This window comes from Cynara cardunculus (assembly GCF_001531365.2).
Source record: "Cynara cardunculus var. scolymus isolate 2C chromosome LG 4, CcrdV1, whole genome shotgun sequence".
Taxonomy (NCBI): domain Eukaryota; kingdom Viridiplantae; phylum Streptophyta; class Magnoliopsida; order Asterales; family Asteraceae; genus Cynara; species Cynara cardunculus.
The window spans coordinates 14,561,453-14,581,536 of NC_037531.1; the positions used below are offsets into that span (position 1 = coordinate 14,561,453).

The 20,084-nt window shown below is 35.1% G+C and overlaps 1 protein-coding gene and 1 pseudogene across 10 annotated transcripts; both read right to left on the reverse strand.

Annotated features, from left to right (window-relative positions):
* Window positions 1-2,610: 2,610 nt before the first annotated feature.
* On the reverse strand, window positions 2,611-13,752 carry LOC112511095. Of its 10 annotated transcripts, XR_003069062.1 has the most exons (11): window positions 12,923-13,752; window positions 8,578-9,732; window positions 7,223-8,377; window positions 7,089-7,130; window positions 4,899-4,975; window positions 4,422-4,506; window positions 4,253-4,336; window positions 4,004-4,105; window positions 3,800-3,898; window positions 2,843-3,039; window positions 2,611-2,760 (listed from the first exon to the last, which is right to left on the reverse strand). XR_003069062.1 is itself a non-coding variant. In XM_025116510.1 (10 exons), the coding sequence occupies exons 1-10, from the start codon at window positions 13,697-13,699 to the stop codon at window positions 2,929-2,931; spliced, it is 3,687 nt and encodes a 1,228-aa protein (XP_024972278.1). In that variant the 5' UTR covers window positions 13,700-13,752; the 3' UTR covers window positions 2,611-2,928. The 10 variants fall into 10 exon arrangements, 6 of the variants coding, with proteins under 6 accessions (XP_024972278.1, XP_024972280.1, XP_024972281.1 ...); XR_003069063.1 differs by having other exon boundaries at window positions 2,611-3,039; window positions 4,253-4,325; window positions 4,422-4,519; XR_003069064.1 differs by having other exon boundaries at window positions 2,611-3,039; window positions 4,422-4,519.
* A 955-nt stretch (window positions 13,753-14,707) lies between these two features.
* LOC112511347 lies at window positions 14,708-17,339 on the reverse strand (annotated as a pseudogene).
* Between the last annotated feature and the right edge of the window lie 2,745 nt (window positions 17,340-20,084).

The window sequence follows — 20,084 nt, forward strand, 5'->3', positions numbered from 1 at the left end:
TAATATTATATATGATACAGAGATTTGTCGTCATAAGTCATACATTGAAAAATGTTATGGCATGGCTCATAAGGTTTGAGGTTTGGCGTCACTGCCACGTCAAGCTTCACTGGCACGCTACATCTCACGTCACTTATAACCTTAAAATAAACATGATAACAATCGTTTACAATGTTATTATAAACATTTTGTGTTCAACAACTATTTAGAAAGTTAAAAGGTAAATTCAATTGCAAACCTAACTTCCATTGCGAAGCGGAGAACAATTAAACGAGAAACGTGCCACGTGTCTCAGGCATTCTCTGAGATATTCATCATGAATACTGTCAAAAATCCACATTCCTTGTTCATTATTAATAATGAACAGGAACTTATGTTGACGTGTCGTGCTCTTATTTGTCCCTCGATTGACAATAAAAAATCAGGTTTGCAATTGAATTTTGATGAACAAAAGTTATTATATATTTAATTAAACATTATTTTATTATAACAAAGAAACGGATAACAATAACTTAGTTGGCAACTTGGTCACGTAGGTCATGGTTTCGTATTGACTTCACTTATTATTGGAGTGGTAATGCTCCTATAACGTACACAATTTTTACTCTTAAATAAATGTATAAAAATCACATTTTCCTAATTTTTTTAAGAGGGTATTTGGGATTGCTTATTTAAAATAACTAATGCTTTTCTACAAAGCATTTATCAACTTATTACAAGTCGGAAGGGTTTAACTTCGTTAAAAACTATTTATTGTCGGTTTGGCACCGGTATAAGTTGTTTATCCAAACACTCAAAGGTGTTTATTACCGGTGTTATATCGAAATAAGTCAATAAGTTGTTTTTATAAGCAATCTCAAACACCCCTAAATCTCATTTTTATCCATCAATTACATAACTACACCTAATAAAAGAGAAAATATAAATATAAATTAAATAAATAAAAAATGAATTAAAAATTTGGTCCATGTGGTTTATGTGTTCTATCACTCTAGATCCCTATTTGAAATATTTATAAATTACATCCTTGTGGTTTACATTTATAATGCATCTGTAACTAACTTTGTCCAAAAGGTGTTGTTAACTTGGTTAATTTAGAGGGTATTTTAGTCATATAACTTATTTTTTATAATCTTTTACAACCATAGGGACCAGTAATGTAATTTACTCTATATATATGCATCTAAAAGGGACGTTTCATTTACAAACACTCATTCTAACAAACTATACAAACAAATCTTAGCCGTCCTTCGAGTCTAATAAATATATGATTCCATCTTTTTTCCTAATATAAAATCATGATCATAATGAATGAACCTTATTATCTTTCATATATATCTCGATTATAATTAATGAATCATAATAATTATCCATAATTATCTCTATTGTTTCTTAATATAAAGTATAAACATTGATTATGGTTTATATAGTTTGTTAGAATTAGATGGTTTGTAAATGAAACGTCACTTACATACGTGGATACGTATGTGTGTGTGTTATATATATGTTCCATTATCATCTTCGGTCTATCTAATTTCCTACAATCAAGATCTGCATCTTGATTGTAATGGAGGTGGTGATGGATGGTGGTTGTAACGATGGCTACGTTCTTGGTCCCTGTGGTTTTTAAATAAAGAATAAGTTTTTAATAGAAAATAAAACATAAATTAAAGGAATAAAATACCTCTTTAAACTAACTGAGTAAACAAATTTTTTGGACAAAGTTAGTGACAGAGATCCAATGAGTTATAAAATACAAACCACAAGGATGTAATCCATAGATATTTTGATATAAGGATCCAGAATGTCAAAACACAAACCATAGGGACCAAATTTGCAATTCACTTTAAATAAAATAAATAAAAATCTTAATTTCACTGGTATGACGATTGATTTTGGGATACGTGATTTTCATCATAAAACAAATTAGAAGGGTACTCGTGTAATGTAATAAGATAAATCTTCATTTTAATGTTTAGTTTCTATTCTTTGTCTCCATCAATATAATATGATTTTATATAGTTTTGAAAAAGCGATGATGTTTTTATTTTTGAATTAAAATATAAATTTAAAGATAGCATAAAAATTTATAAAAAATAAATCGACAATAGTATCAAATTAACCATTTGATAGTTATAACTTCTTTAATTTAATGTTTTTATCATAATTTAATTTAGATTTAATAACAAATTAATTTAATTTTAGTTTAATAATATAATTTTTTTATAAAGACAATAATTAAACATTCTTTTATAACTCAATAATTATCTTAATTATATTTTAAATTTTTTATATTTAAAAATGGATGTTTATCCTATATAAAATTATGTTTATCAACAGTTAGTTACACAAATTTAAAATTGGAGCTTTAATAAATTATACTTGCATAAAATTACTTGTAATCTTAAATTTTAAGTAATATGCATCAATAAACAGTATTTCATACATAAAAAATAATTTTTAAGAGTTTTTATTAAATGTTTTATAATATAATGCATATACCAAAAAAGCATACTAAAAATTAGAAGCATTTTTGCATCTTATTTATTTACTTAAACATATGGACTTAACAAAACTATTTAATTATTTACCAAATATCCAAATACACTTGAATAAAAATAAAATAAAATAAATATGGTAATATTTACAACCCCAATGACATAAGAAATCCAAGATTTTGGTTCCTGTTTTTATTCTTCTCATTTGTTACATACAACAGCCATCAGTTTCATAATAGCATTCTAGCAGCAGCATAAGAACCTGTCAAAAAATTACCAAGAGGGCAAAATGGGACTAAAATGGTAAATTCTGTATTCTCGTTTGAACAATCTAGCCGCTCTACCTGTGCAACATGCCATTTCGTCAACCAATCGTGTTTAGCTTTCGCTCCGTACTTGGTGTTATGGTTATCTACAGAGGGTGCGCTCTTCATCGATGTGCATCTCTAAGTTTGAGCAAAAAACGCAACGTTTCACTGTAAGAAGGATCGGTTCGGCTAATAGGTTTGCATGAATTTACATGATCAGTCGACTCCAGTACCTGCACAATCGGCTCTGACTAAGCATTTTTTCGAATGAAACATTAAGAGCCTTTGATTATTATTTTGCTTCTAAATGCTTTGTTTCAATAAAATCTACATAGTTTATTACGTACAATAAAAATTATTCCATCAGCTGCTGCTGCAAGTAATCACCGACACTACTGGTAATATTGGTATTCCCTCATAAGTGTCTACATTTCTATTTTAGTTTATAGTGTCCATTTTTAAAAGTTAATGTCTACTTCCCAATTCCACCCTTAATCATGAGATGGAGAAATTAATTATCTCTTTATTAGTAAGGGCAAAATTGTCATTTAATCAATTAAAAATTGTAACGATTACACATTTCTAAAGTAGTGTGCCTTTTTCATCGTGGACATTTACTTTGAGAAGGAGGTACCGAGGTAGTATCATGCTAATGCCACAAATGTTGTCAACGTTATCACTTAGTGGCAAAATTGGAAATACAGAATTTATAAAAAAAAAATTATGCTAGCTGGAGGTTCTCAAGACACAGGACTAGGGTCAGGTGCAGACCCACAACGAACATGGCGGAGTCTGTTGACCCCTGTCAACTTCCAAAACAAGCAAATTTACCTGTAACTTTTTTACCCTACCAGACCTCATTATGTGTGTTTTGCCTTGCATTATTACTTTTTCTGTATCTCAGTGTATCTTCTACTGCTTCTTACTATCAATGGGAAGGCAATTTTATGCATGTTCGAATGAGAAGAAAAGTTTTAGTATTTGAAAACTTACAACAAGTTCCCCGTATCCAGGATATGCCGATTCAATTGGAACTATTTCCAGCCGAAAAGCCCATCCCCCATAGCCTTCAACTATTGGAGTTACTTTAGTCTGTAGAACATTCAACAGCCAATTAGACTCCCAAACAAACATGGACACGTCCATCCAAAAGCATACAGCATCTGCATATTGAATCCGGATGACTTATGGTACTACCTCACAGAAACTGAGAACATCGAGCGACCCTTTTTTATGTAGATCATGAAGAAAATCGTTAAGCTCCACTAATCTTGTAGACCCACTTCTCAACTCGCCTATCTGACAAAATAGAAATAAACACATTGCAATAATCGTTAAAGCCAGACAACACCACACCACTTTTACTTGATTGGTCTTCAGTTAGTTGATAATATCCAAGGGGAAGGGATTTTAGACTCAAATTTGGTGGAGGTGCTAAGTGCTAACCGATGGTGCTGGCCGAAACACATAACCCATTCGCCACGGCATGTCCGCAAGTTTGCTACCAAAATGTGGGCAACTGTAGAACACCTAAAACCAGATGAATATTAATAACATTGATTAGAAGTGGAATTTTTATATGCAACATTATCGAACTTTATTCACTAGAACATACCACACCAACAGTGTTTCTGACAAGATTGCCTCTGTTTTCTGCACTTGCCTGATGCAGCATTTGCTTCACAACTAAGCCCCCCATGCTGCAATACATAACTATTTCCAGATTAACAATGTACTAAAATGGACTGCAGACAAGGAGAAAGAATTGAATCATTATATTCTCTTTTTCACTTCTTTCTAAATGCCGTGGTGGGGTGGGGGATGAGAGGAGGGTGTTGGTGTTGTTTCCCTAATTGGATATTCTAATCTTAAGCGGATCGATAAATTTGCAATTGTGCAACTTGTCTCTCCTATAAACAAGCGTATGAAAGTATTATTTAACTTTTTTATGAAACCTAGGGTGTCAAGTGGATCAATGACAAAATGCTAACAGATGTGATCTTGTTGTAACTTGGCTTGATTTCATCCATGGTTATTCAATTTAGCAAAGCCACTGAGCATAAGGTGAAAAAATGGAAACTATTATACAAACCTATGAGTTACGAATATAACTGGTCGATCTCCAATGCGTGCTGCAATTAGCTTTTCCAGCAGCATGGAACTAACTTCCTGCAAAATCCATATGCCAGTTGATCTCAAGCAGCACAGAATAATATGTCATTAATGAAAATAGGCTTATAAAATTCGTCTAAGCTGATAGACCCAGCACCCAGAATGAACATCTGAACTGTAAAATGTTGAGCGATCTATCGATATGCAAGTCAAATGTTGAAATCAACTGGTAGTAAGTACATTTGTTGGGGATCTTTCATGCCCAATGAGGATCTGTAGCCTCAACACATCCCTCGTGTGCCATGAGCATTAGACATGCACATATAATACAGTGTAGGTCATGAAGCGCTGGACGTCTATGTTGACATCAGTCACATCATCAAGTGTAGGTCATGAAGCCCTGGATCCAATCTACACACCGAATGGTTCCAAATGGATTGTCAATTTTCCTTATATGTTGACAACTAGATTCTTATCAATTCAGTATTGGCACCTCTCCCATGGTTACGGACATACAAATGCAACTGATTGTGAGAAAAAGCATTATCCATGTGAGGTAGAGAGCCGATACCATATATCTCAGTCATCCATAGCCTAATTCAAATTTATAAATGGAGCCATATAGTTAAACATAGCGACAGAAACAATTCAAACCCACCAAAACAATGTGGAAGCCGACAGAGGGAGGGCCAATTCAGAATGAACTAGCTATAGCCAATTGCCAACCCAAGGGAACGCATGACGTCAAAGATGGGAAGATGGTAGAGGAGAAGAGGGAAAAGATGGAAGACCTCAACTTAGATCTTCAAGTACTTCCCGTCCCAAAATATGGTGAGCTATTTATTGATTTCAACTTTTCTCCCAAACTGGATTTGCTAGTGACATTTTAACTTACAACAGACATTTTATATCTTGCTTTTGGTCTTCAGGTTTATGTGTATGATAGGAACTGGGTTACTGTCCCGGAGTATTTTATTGAGAAACATGCCGACCATTATTTGTTTAACTCAAATCTGTGTTCGAAAGGTACTTTTACCAGGTTTCACATAAGACATACCACCATTTTTATAGAATCGTACTAAAACACAGTCTTAAGAAGTATAATCACAAATATAAATTTGCATAGTTGTGCATCAAATGTTATTTAAGAGCCATCTTATAGTTACTTAGACTTCTAAATAATCAAAAGACCTCCAAGGCTATAAAGAACTAACAAAGATAAAATTGTAATTCCATAATTAGTTCACTGTGTAAGAAATGGGATTAGATCCCTAAACATGAAAAGCTTGCAAAGAACTCACCAAGATAAAACTGTAATATACCATAATTAAGGATGACTAGGATAAACTCATTTTAACAAAAAAATTGAACTTCTTTCTAATAATACTTCTACCTATAATGATAAAAATCTACCAATAATGATTGTCAATCGGCGTTTTCCATCAATTGGCATGCTCTTTATTTATTACAGAGTAGAACCTACTAACAATAATATGATTCTCAATTGACACTGTATTTATTTATTTATTATTTATTTTTTTAGCAAGCTTTATCATTTCTTGTCGTACACTTTGCACAAGCCGAGGGTCTTCATGGAAACAGTTACTCTACTCTACAGGGTAGAGGTCAGGTCTGCGTACATTTCACCCTTCGCAGACCCCACCTCTAGGTAGGACATATTGGGTTCGTTTGGTTTGGTTTGATCGACTCTGCATGCTCTGCTTCACCGCGATTCACACACATTCCCTGATAAGCAACCCACCACAAACGGAGATAGAATACAGAGCAGGTGCTCATAGAGAACAACCAAGATGGCTAAAGATCCAACCTTTTGGGGCTACAAGTCCACTCCAGGTTAGTGCATTGCAAAACTGATGCACATTAATCATTAGAAGATCTCTCTGAAAAAAAACAAGGTAATCTAGCTAAAAGACCCTGTCGCTGGGATGTGTGACAAGGGTTTCACGTATGCAGGTTTCATCTCATACCCAGGAACAGTTCATTCTTAGCAAACACACATTAAATTCGCCGGAAGCCACTGACTCCATCATCAATATTGGTTTTTGGAGTGATAACACAATATGCCACTGCTAGAACAAATATCCCAACAATTTAGCATCAACAACCCAAGCAACATGTACAGATGTACTTTATGTCAAAGAACACAAACCTGGAGAGGTAAGCTTGATCCAGACCACTGTGTAAGATTTGTCTGAAAAAGATATTAGTCAAAAATCAGTTATAATCATGTAGGCACAAAAGAAGTAGAATGCATTTTAAACTGACACCTCTATGATCACAAACCTTGTACTTAAGAGTAAACAAACGAGCATGAGGGAAGTCTGCTGAAAGCCACTCTCCAGGCCAAAAAGTTCCTTGTTTTCCTGCCTCTTCATCAATCTTTTCCACGAGGCCAGATTTAGATGATGATTTGCACTCAGATAACCGCCAAGTCTTAAATGGTCCACCACGCAGCCCATGAACAAAGATGACGTCGAATGAAGGATCTCCTGTGTGACTCTCTGATCTAGTATTAGAATTAGGGATGCTGGCATCACGGGGAACTTTAGTAAAGGGGCCATTCTCAACATCAATAGCCTCCTTGTCCACTCTTATAAAGGGATCAATTTGATTTTCATTTTCTGTTGATGTATCTACTGCAGACTCCTGCCTTCCTTTTCTAGGACATTCCCAGTGAGATAGTTCAGGGTTGATTAAAAAGAACATCTCCGGATAACGAGCACAACTATGATTTTTATCCGTGCCACCAGGACGACCATTATTAACAACATCTCCAGAATCATCATCATTGCAGAAGATATTTAACAATGTTGCTCTAGCATAACTCTGAGTTTTGAGGTCATTGCATCCAGCGATCTTTCCATTTGCACATTCCTCAAGCCAATTACACCAAGCGTTATCATCTAGTATCAACTTCTTGGCTTTTGGATGGACTGAGAGCACTGTTAACAACCGAGCTGCATGTCTGCGGACATGAGCTGTGGGTGGCACACGGACGCTAGATGGATCACGTGCATCAGAAACGGAGGACTCGCCATGATCCCTGGCTTCCATGTCTCTGGATGCATCATATGCTTCAGTTGCTGATAATTTCTCGTAATCATCTCTTAATAGAAAGCGACGCAACAAAGGAATTACACCATAATCAACTATTTCGTCTTGACAAAACAAGTCATCGCTGCAAATCTCTGTCATGGCTTTGATCCCCTTCAGAGTTGCCAGTGCAGAATCTGCAGCATTCACTTTAGGCAAGCTGTCTTTCTTCAGATTTTTGTATGCTCCAACAAGGGGTTCAAGGCTGAGAAAATCTGCTAAAGAATACAAATCACCATTAACAGATTCTGTTCCCAGCTGATTGGCAGCCAAATTAACCACAGCACTAGCCAATTGGTTGACACTCTGTGTGCCAGAAACCACATTTGCCTGATCGATTTGAGTCTGCAAGAATTAGTTGTCTTCATCAATTACCATAAAAAAAGGAGTTGATACAACACATATAACTACAGCTCAAATTGAACAATATGTGCAGCCTAGGAACCAAAAATAGATAGCATCCCAAAAAGGGGAAGTAAAGCAATCATTTTGGGAGGATGGGCATGCAGTAACCAACATATGAAATAGACAACACAGCTACAAACCTTCACTTTGTCCCTAGGCTGAGCACTCCCTTTAAGAGATAACTTCCTGGATTTCAGAATGTCAGAAAGCATAATAGCTAACCAACCTTGAGAAATTGGTACAGAAGATGGTCCATAGTCTTCACAAATGCGAGAAAGGATTGTTATGGCAGAAGATCTAATAGCATCAGTTGAAGTCTCTCTGAATACCCACTGCATCAAGATGCAAGACCACTTCTGTCCTTCCTGAAGAGACAAATGCATGTCCCCTGAACAAAGTGATTCTAGACCTTTTGCTAATGCTTCTTGTACGAACTTGTGATCCATTGTTCGTTTAGCAGTTTCCCTCATTAGATGAAGACCTTTTTCCATAACTGCCTTTCGAGCCCCAGGGGACCTCTCAATAGATACTAAAAATGCAGACAAAGCCACCCTAGTCAAAGAGACATCATCAGTTTTGCTCGCTTGAGACACAGTTGTAAGAAGGCTAGAACTCCAATCGGAAACAAAATCATTCATGGGAAGATTTCGGTCTTCTAACAATAACCGAGCAACTAAACTCCCATGCCATTTCACAGATCTCTCAGGAGCAACCAAAGCAGACATGACAGCATGCCCATCTTGGTCAAGTTCTTGGATATGGGATCTATTCACATCTGAGGCCATTGCCCAATTTGCCAAAGCCCATGCAGCAAATGGAACAGCAACATGTTGAGAATGCAAATCATCCCATAATCCAGGGATAACAGCTGATGACAAACTTGTATGTGCAGGAGAGCTATCATTTAATTTGTTAAGGGTGAGAGCTTTTGCAGTAGATTTAAAAGATGCGGAGTGAGTGGCATTAGATTCCTCCAACTCAATTGACCCATTAGTTCGGGAAAGGCCCACAACCGTAGTACCTCCAAGAACTTTCATTCCAATTCCCTTCAATCCAGTTCCACCATCGTCATCATCCTGACTACCTGGTGGCTCATCCATCAGCATGCCACCTTCTTCAACAACCTGAAGTGCAGCTGCAATATCTCTCATTGCAGCAGCCCCTGATAGCTTGGGCTTAAGCCTGATCTTGTCCACGTTGTCACAGTTGGAAGTGACAATATCCATGATTGCTGCAACAAGCATGCTCCTGCCTCTCGAAGGATCAGAAATATCGAACGAACTGCGCCGTGGTTGCTGCTTTCATGAAAATGCTATATCAACAAAAAGTTATTCTGGATAAACTTGTATATGTATATCTATACGTGTATATGAAATTAATCAAACGCTAATTTCCAATACAAGCTGTGAGTAACTTCATTTATTTATGCATGTAGCTTTTATAAGGTGGACAAGTAGCAAGTCCATTTACCTAGAATTTCAAAGCAGGGTTGTTAGAGAAAAAAGCCAGTAACTAGGTGAGAAAAAAGGGAGTGAGGGCAGGATGGTCGGAAATTTTTCATTTCAATCGGTTAAGGAAAATAGGAAGAACAAAATAGAAGTGCTTCTCGATCTAGACATGGTGTGTTACCGATCAATCCAGAACCATAAGTTAAACCACCTATATTCACATAGCTATAGTCCTCCATCAACACCAGAGGCTCTAAGCACAAAGTTCTGGCGCTTCAATTGGTTAAATACATAAAAGTTCCTAACTTTGGTTCGTCATAAAGTCTCACTCCATTGAAAGCCATCCAAACAGAATGGCCATACTTAATGACCAAAAATCAACATTCAGAGGCACATTTGGAATAGATCTTATTTGAATCACAATACACAAAATACAAATTATTCTAATCCGCTGATAACAGACTAGGAAGCATGGATGGATGTGATACTTATAGGGCCTGTGTTTGGCATTTTCCAAAATACAAAATCTGGGTGCGCATACAGCCTGTATTTTCTAAGTAGATAGACAAACTAGCATAATAAGAAAATTATGAGATTATTCAACTCATATCAAAATAATCCATTGAAACACTTATAGGTCAATCTCTAGTCGGAGGTCCAATCCTACAATCACAAACAAAAGCCTAGAAATATTGAGAATTATGAAGAATCAATGGTTAGAAGCACATACTATATAAACAATTAAAACACCACCAGAACCACGAAGCAGCCAGTTGCAGAAAATTGAACCAAGATTTAACCCTCCAAGCACGAGTCAATGGAGAGGGAAGCAGAAAATGATCCACCAGAATGCGTCCTCGTGTCATAAACTTACCCACATGTAGCCATCAAATCCTAAGCCACCCGATAAAGCCCCAACTAACAGGGCAAAATGATGAAAAGGGAAGGGGGTTCTTAGGAGAGGGTGAAAGAGTCCGACAACTATGACGCTGCCTTGCCGGAAAAGGATTGAGAAGAATACTGAAGGTGGTCGTCGACAGTATTGATAAACATGGTGAAACAGTGGTGGTGCAGCACCAATAAGAATATGAGGCTGCAAAGGAGAAATGAAGCGGGTTGGGAAGAGACTTGAGAGCATCGATCTGCCAGAAGCAACAGAGGCTGGCAATGATTTGAGAAAAACTATGGAAAACTAGTGCCGAAGATGTAAAGAACAATGCACAAAACAGACTGCAAATAGCTGAAATTTTGATTTCCATATGTTCCTTATTTTATTATGAAAAACCTAAAGTAGGTAGAAAGAAGAATGCCAATCAACTGCAGTAGTAATGAATTTGAGTCTCCTACGATAGAGTAATTCTGCCACTAGCCACTAAACATCCATAAATGTCATCAATTTCTGATTTTCCAAAGATTTTAAGTATTTCACAACAACAGTCTTTCTTCTTCTTTTTCTTTCAGCAATAAAAGTATAAACTCAATCACCTAAAGTTTCATGAATGATTCCACAGGCAGAGCTAAAGTTTAAGGAATTTATCTAATGTTGAGTTATAAAAGAAACAGAGGGTATCTTTGTATGTAATGAGGGAGAGAGAGAATGGGTGAGAGCTAATAAAAGAAGGATAGTTTGCCCTAATGAGTTAAGTTCTGCAGTAGTATGCCACTATACCTTCAGTAAATTACAAAAAGAACCCATGAAATCTTATTTTTATGTAATACCCAGAAAAAATTGGATCCGTGCCCAAAAAATATGTAAACCTAATAGACAACTAAAAATACCAAACCCACTAAGCAAATTAGCAACCTGCTTAGACTCGTTAGACAATAATGTTCAAAGCTATAAAATCAGGATTACACTTCAACATACTCCACATTCCGATTTGGTAGTTTAGCCATTCCATTCATCCAACTTGAGCCTGATGAAAGGTTCATATTTAAAAGTTTGACAATGATGTTGGCTAATAAGTCTAATACCTAAAAGGATGATTCAATGTGTATGCGTGGCTGAGTTTGTTGATTGCAGGAACGTAGTGGACAAATCTATCCCCAAAAGTCGAGCATGTACATGCCTACAAAAATTAAATTGAGGTGCTTTTTATGTAAAAAAAATTTGTCAATTAATGGTGCATTCCATATAAAATTGTTATGTTAAACTGCATGATGGAAATGACTACTCCAATAAATCAAGATTAAGAAGGATGGTAAAGTGCAATCACAATTCTACAGCATTGAATTAGTAATGTTGAACACTTCCATTTACTAGATTGTTAGTTATACTTTATACATCACCAGCAATGGTTAACGAGTTGTTAGTTATGTTTGGTGGAGCTCATCTTTTCCTATTTCTTAAATGACGAGGTTTAGTAGTTTTATCTTGACGTCACCTGCAGTGAAACCACCCATATAAGCAACACTTTATAGTGCATTCATCGGTAGGAACAACAAATAATAGGTACACAGAGCACAGAAGCAGTAAATACAAGTTGATAACTCACGTTTACTAGGAATTCCGCCCATTAGCCTAGACCATATACTAGTTGAATAAACGAGTGTAGGCTTGTAGTGCAAGTGGAGCCTAGAACATCCGATCGCATTACAAACTTGAGATTAGCTCCAACTTCCCTGGCCTGATTGTAATGCATATAGCTAAAAAGAGCCTTGACAATATCAACCCAGGCTGATATAGAACAAGGTAGTCCCCCTCCCTGACCAGCAATTTTGTTGCTAGAAAGCAGTTGGAAGATAAAAGAGCCTTATCAGACTACAATATCCAGAAGGAAAATATGAAATGGTAGTTTTATGGCATACAAACATGCCAGAAAAAACAAAACCACCACAAAACATAAATGAAAGCTCACTGAGTATAACTACCAAACAAAGACTCATCCAACATACTAATTCAAAGCCATAAACAAGATCATACTTCAACATTAGATAATATAAGCTACATTTTTGCATATGCTATACGTCTTACACTTGCTAACACACAATGCACTACTATACAGAAAATGCTGTTGCCCAATGATAACAGAAATACCTTTTCCGATTGATGTGGTTGAGCAAAGAATATGAACCTCAGAAGATTGGGGATAGCATGAGACCTACCAAGAACAGCCTCACACACATTAGGATCAGCAATCAAGTATGCCAGTGCCCTAGCCGACTCCGCCTGAGTCCCATAGTTTCCTCCTCCGGTGAGCGCCACAGACTCCAATAACCAATCCAACACCACACCACCACCAGCGCCTACAATCGCAGCCCTCCGGCTCTCATTCGCCGCCGCAATATCCGCCAACAACGCCGCAACCCTAACCTCAAACCCTGACCAAACTTCATGGTTCGCCGAAGACAAAACAGAACGAAGAGACTTCCAAAGAACCGATGCCGCAACACCGGTATGCTTCATCGTATTCACAACTCTCTTCAACGACTCCTTCGACCGTTCAACCGCGTGCTCAAAATCATCAAACAAGCGCTTGTTATTCGGCTGTTCTTCCTTAATTTGGCTGTCATCAAATAAAATGACATAAGAGGCAGCAAGAACAGCCGCAGCGGATATCACTGTTGCTGATAAGGCAAAAGGAGAAGTGCGAGAAAGAGGAGACAGAGAACTAGGGCGGAGGCGATGGAGAACCGGAAGTTGTGGTGGCGGAAGGGAATCTTGTGAACCGTTGAGGTCATGGGCGTAACCGGTTGAATCTTTTGAATTGCAATCTGAAGGATTAGCAGAGAAGAAGCGGTGGCGATTACAGTTAGATAGATATACGCGACGGTGGTTGACGGTGGTTCTACTAGGAACTATACGACGGAGCATTATAGTAGAAAATTCAAGAGAAAAAGAGGAAAATCTGCGCAAAATGGGGAAAGGGACGGCATAGACGATCGCCGTAAAGAGGCGGCGATGCAGTCGTTTTTCGTCCACGGCATCTATTTTCTCCTCCCCAATAATTTACATTGTTACCCTTTAATTTTCCTAAAATTACACTCCAACCCCTTCTTTTAGGAAATATTTTACACGAATAAAAATATTTTTAGAGTCAATTAAGTTTTTCATCCATGTGGGTTATTAAAAATTATGATTTTCATCCTTATAGTTTAAAAGTTATAGTTTTCATCTCTATGATTTATAATTCATTGTTATTTTGGTCCTTATGATTTGTAATTTATTGTTATTTCAGTCGCTATGGTTTACATTTTTTTACTGTTTTGGTCCCCTTACACTTAAATGTAGGAATTAGTTTATGAACGAAAATAGCAATAAATTACAAACCATAAGGATCAAAATCGCAATTGTTAAACCATAAGGACGAAAATCAAAATTATTAACAACCCAAAAGGACGGAGATTATAATTCACTCTTATGTAGCGTTATTAAAAATTTTATAATTGATTGGACCGTGTAAAATGGTTATATTACAAGAAACCAATATACTTGCATGGTTTGCCATCAGGATTAATATCTATCTTTCTATGCAATTTGTTAGCGATCAAAGTGGATACAACTTAAGACTTGATTATTATTGGTCATAGATTCAAATGCCACGTGAATTTTCAACTGTTTAAAGGTTTGAGTCCCTTAGGGCGACTACAGGTTTGTATGGTTGTTAAATTCACGACCCTATTGGATTTTGTTGAGGTATTTCATGTAAAAATTGCTCATATACGCAGGTTTATAAAAATCGTTCACCGTATCACTATGCATGCAAATATCTGTTCACAAACATCTTATAATCCTTCCAAAGGAAATGTGTCAACATTTAATAATTTATCATATGGATTTCATTAACTGTACGATTTTATTGGTTATTTATGTTTTTAGTCAGACAAGATAACTGAAAAAATAATGAATATGATAAATTCCCCGTGCACAACAAACAAAATCTTAGTCCCACTTGAGCTCATGTAAGTCTGGAAGAGAGTGATTAATTGTGTTCGAGAGTGCAGGCACTCTTTGAGAACGTGCAATTCGGTCTTCGATCGAATCGCTTCGACTAACCCGTCCTTTATTCGTACTTGGCGATCTAAGTTCTCGAACATTCTTCTCGTTGTGATGTATTCCCACAAACCTATAGTATTCAATATAAAAAAGAAACATTCAAACCAACATATGATTCAAAAATCTAGATAAAACTATAAAATATTTCATAAAGTAATATACTTTTTTAAAGCCATCTCGTTCGTAGTCTGATGGTATGGTTCACTGGTTTCTTCAACAAGTCCTCACTCACTTTCACAAGATTCTCCAAGTTCTCTTCGGTCGCCAAATCCATGGAAGCTAGATCCCCACTTAAGGTGTCATCCTAAAACACGACAAAGAAAATAATACTTTTTATCATTATAGTTGTGTTCAGTTTTTACAGTTTGATAAAAATCAGTTATAATAATTTCTTTCGATTAAACAATTTTCTTTTTCTTTTTTTGTTCATTACAAGGCCTGATAGACATTATAACTTCAAGTATTTTCAAGTTATCGCTAGAAATGGAACGCAAAAATACCTGAATGCGAAGATAATTATCTTGTGAATGAAGAGCTTGGAAGACGATAGAGATATGATAGTCGACCATATCTCCACTCGCCTGAGTAAAAACGTCCACTAAAGGAGTCGAGCCACCACCAGCCAACCACCCCAAAATACCCCAGTTGGAGGACTTTGTAGCATCATACTTCTCTTGAAATTCCAGTGACCCTGTGCCCATTGATAGAACTAGAAACCGGCTGTATTCTGTGGGCTTTATCGGGAAGAAATTGGGACTTCCACTGGTTATTTCTTTTGTTACTTCACTTATCGCAACCAAAGTCTACAGAAAAAAATGATTAATTAGCCCAATTTAAAATACATATATTAGTAGTTCCCTTCGTAAGTTATTTACAGATTTTTTTGTATAACGATTGTTTACACATATTTGCTAGTTAATAAGACATACGGGATTGTTGGCAGCTACTCCACCATCAATAAGATTGAAATCTCTAAGTAATTTTCCTTCGGGATCTTCAGTTTGAAACGAATGAGAAGGAAGATAAGTTGGGGCTGCTGACGTTCTGATGCATATATCAGATAACTTGGCATCAAGACTAGGATTCTTCTTTAACTGATCAAATATGAATATCAGTATGCTATTATTCTCACAACTTTTTTCTAAAATTTATTTGAAAAAACAAATTCCCATTTTCTCAATTTCATATCCTAACATTTGCGGTTTGATGATTTTATGAGCACATAACATAAAAGATAGATAGCTTGATACCTCATAGCTTGAGAAGATCGTAGGTTGCAAGTATTTGATGTCGAAAGTTGGAATCACGACATTCGTTAATTCTTCATTGAGTCGTCTTTCTTGTAGTTTTTCTCGAATAACTTTGTGTAGGTGTTCACCGTTATGTTTCGGTCCCGATAAAGCTTTGACCACTTTTGTAGCAGGAGCCAACGGATTGCTACATATATTGCACCAAAAACATGGATATTTGAGATGACGAATCACATAATTAACAATCTTCCAATTCATCGCTACAACATTAGCGTCTAGAATCAGAGATTTCTTGACAACGTGAATAAAATCTTAAAATTAAGTCGGGTTTTACAACATGAGCAAAATCAGAAATTAACGTGAACAAAACTACAAGTCGTTATTAAATTGTTCTATCAGTTGTTTTTGTTAACAAACGAGTACTTTTAAAAACTAAAAACACGATTATAAATCTTGAAAGCATGCTCCAAGAGGAAGTTTTCATCAAAGATAAGGGTGGTGTTTGATTAGTTTGAGCTTGGCTCCAAAGGTCAAAAAGTACCAGAAGGTCCCAGGTTCAAATCCAAGGAGGAATAAAAATCCCCTTGTGGCCACGGAGGTTCAAATGCGGTGACTCCGGGCTATCTGCAAAGCAGTTAGTCGTCCTGGGATTAGTCGGCTCGCATAGCGGGTTGGATATCCAGGTTAATCAAAAAAAAATTATTTGCCATTCATAATACATACCTATCATGTGGAAATATTTTAGGACAATGTTCAAGATAAAAATCTTTAACATCCTTAGCTGCGAAAACCGGACGGTTCTCTTCATTAGGAGTGGTTAACATAGCCGTTACAAGACCACCGGTGCTTGTCCCAGCCATTACATCAAAATAATCAGCAAGTCTTGCATTCTCGCCATCTAATTCCTATCTCATACAAAAAGTTTGTCAGACTCTTTCATTACGACGTTTCTGCAACGATACAAAAAATAACCTATAATCAACGAAACCACAAATAATATTACCTGTAGTTCACTTTCCAAAAATTCAAGGACAACGCTTGGGATGATTCCCCGCACTCCTCGTCCGTCGATACTGAGAATCGTGATCAGGTTTCCGTACGTCGGTGGTTGCAAAGGCGAACGCAATTCTTCTTTAAACGACATGTTTAATAAATATTTTGAACTTGTAAATATTTACGTATTTATGATGAAACAGAAAAACCAGTTTAAAAAATATTTGAGTTTTGGGGTTTATGTTATGTGGGGATGTACATATAGACGTGAGTCCAGCTTTGCATAAGACTGGTCAAAATCAAGCAATAGCAACCAAAGATCACTTATCCTTTGGTTTATTTTATAAATCACTAAAATAAGTATAGAATTACAATAATCTTGAGAATCAGTGTATCATATGTTATTTTATATGATTTGAATTTATTAAATTAATTAACATATACTTATTTTACAATGGGTTTGTTTTAGATATATTTGTTTTACAATGTGAACATTTTTTATGTGTTTATGAAAGAAAAAGAATACCATTAAAAGGTTTCACAGTGTAAATACATTTATACTATATTATATATCATTTGACAAAAACTCTTAAAAACCATTTTTTATGCATAAAGTAATTTTTATTAATGCATATTACTTAAAATTCAAGGTTACAAGTAATTTTACGTAAGTACAACTKATTAAAGCTCCATTTTTAAATTCGTGTAACTAACTATAGATAAATATAATCAAATACAGGATAAACATCCATTTTAAATATAGAAAATCTAAAATATAATTAAAATCATTGGATTCTAACATAATGTTTGATTACCATCTTTATAAAAAATTATATTATTAAACCAAAAATAAATTACTTTGTTATTAAATCTAAATTAAATTATAATAAAAAATTGAATTAAAAAAGTTACACAAAAAAACAAGACTATTAAATAGTTAATTTGATACTAATATCGACTTGTTTTTTTTCAAAATTTTATGTTATCTTCAAATTTATATTCATTTAAAAATAAAAATATTATTGTGTTCTCAAAACCACATAAAATCGTATTATACCGATAGAGACAGAATAAAAACTAAACACTAAAATCGTGATTTATCTCGTTACATTGTGCGAATACCCTTCTAATATAAAACAAACTAAATATAAAATCAATATATATATATATATATTAAATTATAATTTTAAGTAAAATATTCATATAAAACAATACTTAAATTTTACATAGTTATAACGAAAATAATTAATTTAAATTAATGAAATAATGATAAAAATAATAATTAACACATGGTGTTGATGTCTTCAATATGATGACCATCATCTCTTCATCCCCACACAAGAAAATTATACGACTTCAATTCAACACTCAAGCAAATCACCATTTTTTTATTTTCTATTTTCCAATTTTATTGGGACCATTTTGACTTCTAAGTTGTACGAATATGATATTTCCTACAACTAAGGGACCGTTTATTAAAAGTTTATCTGGTAAATGTTTATTGAGTAATTTTCCCTTACCGGATGAACATGATAAGGGTCAAAAATCTTACCCGGTAAGAACAACGATAAAGATGGAGAGTCTTACTCGGTAAGTGAGGGTGATAACTCTTACCTGGGTAAGTGCTTACCGGGTAAATTGTTGTATATGATACCATTTTGATGTACTACAATTTTACCCGGTAAAATAAATTATAATGTTGGCTTCTACGGATAGGCATCTAGGTAAACGGCCCCTAAATGCACCTCTCTGTATTGCTAAATACTACACTTTATCTAATTGATTTTCTTCTTACATACGCATCAACAACAATACTTTTTTTTATATTTTTAAAACATTATTTAACCTGATTCTGACATAAATAGAGTGTATATATCAATCAGTTTTTTATTTACAACAATGATTTAAGGCGTTGTTTCATACACACACATATAAGGGCATAATTGAAGACAACAAAAATATTGAGAATCGCTAAAACCACTTATCATGTGTTGTTTCACATTGTGAAATGCATGTGAAGTACAATATTGCTTTGCAATGTGAAACAAACAAGAAGCATTAAAAATAATCACATTGTTCTTCAGGAGCTGCTATTGCTCAACATATGCTGCTGTGATGAACAACAATTAGTTTGATGAACATGACAAAAATTGAGAATCTTACTATGTAAAAACGATGACAAGGATCGAGATTCTTCGCTGGTAAAGGAGGTGACGACTCTTACCTGGTTAGTGCTTACGGAGTAAATTGTTGCATACGATGCCATTTTGATGGACTAAAATCTTACTTGTAAAATAATACGATGCGGTTTAATGGGTTAAAATTTTACCAAGTAAAGTAAGTGATAATGTTGAATCTTAATTTTGGTACAACTTCACAATGAATTATATTTGAACAAAAACTTGTCACCCTACCTTTGGTGTGATTATGGTCGGCAATGAGAGGACCAAGTTGGATAAAAATGCATTTTTTTATCCTATCAAAATTCAAGAAAATATGTCAAATGGTAAATGACTAAGATATCGATGTTAAGCTAAAAATTAGAACATTGCACAGTTGTCCAGTCTCATCTGCGTAACAAACGCAACCTAAATGGATCTAAAGTAATCAGTATTCTCGATTATGTTTATTCATATTTTATATCATGTTGCATTGCACGGGTTGACAACTAGTGTGTGTGTGTGTGTATATATATATATACATATATATATATATATATATATATATAGGGGCCTAATCAAATGAGAACTAATTAGTTTGTGGTAACTGTGAAAACCAATATTAACCACAAATCAATAGATAAATTAGGAAATTTATAATTTTGACAATTTTGAATTAAAATATTAATGCAATGATTTTTTTGGTATTTTAAAACTTTCCTCCCTCCTCTCTTCTCTCTCCGGCCACCGTTACTACAATGGTATCACAATGCATCATATATGTGCTTGGGTATCACATTG

Bases quoted from the DNA above. Each gene is read 5' to 3' on its own strand.
- LOC112511095 (XM_025116510.1), bottom strand. From the start codon at position 13,699: ATGCTCCGTCGTATAGTTCCTAGTAGAACCACCGTCAACCACCGTCGC. The intron at 8,378-8,577 runs GTTTGTAGCTGT...TAATTCTTGCAG, and splicing joins AGCCTAGGGACAAAGTGAAG to ACTCAAATCGATCAGGCAAA. The intron at 7,131-7,222 runs GTTTGTGATCAT...TATCTTTTTCAG, and splicing joins TGTTTACTCTTAAGTACAAG to ACAAATCTTACACAGTGGTC.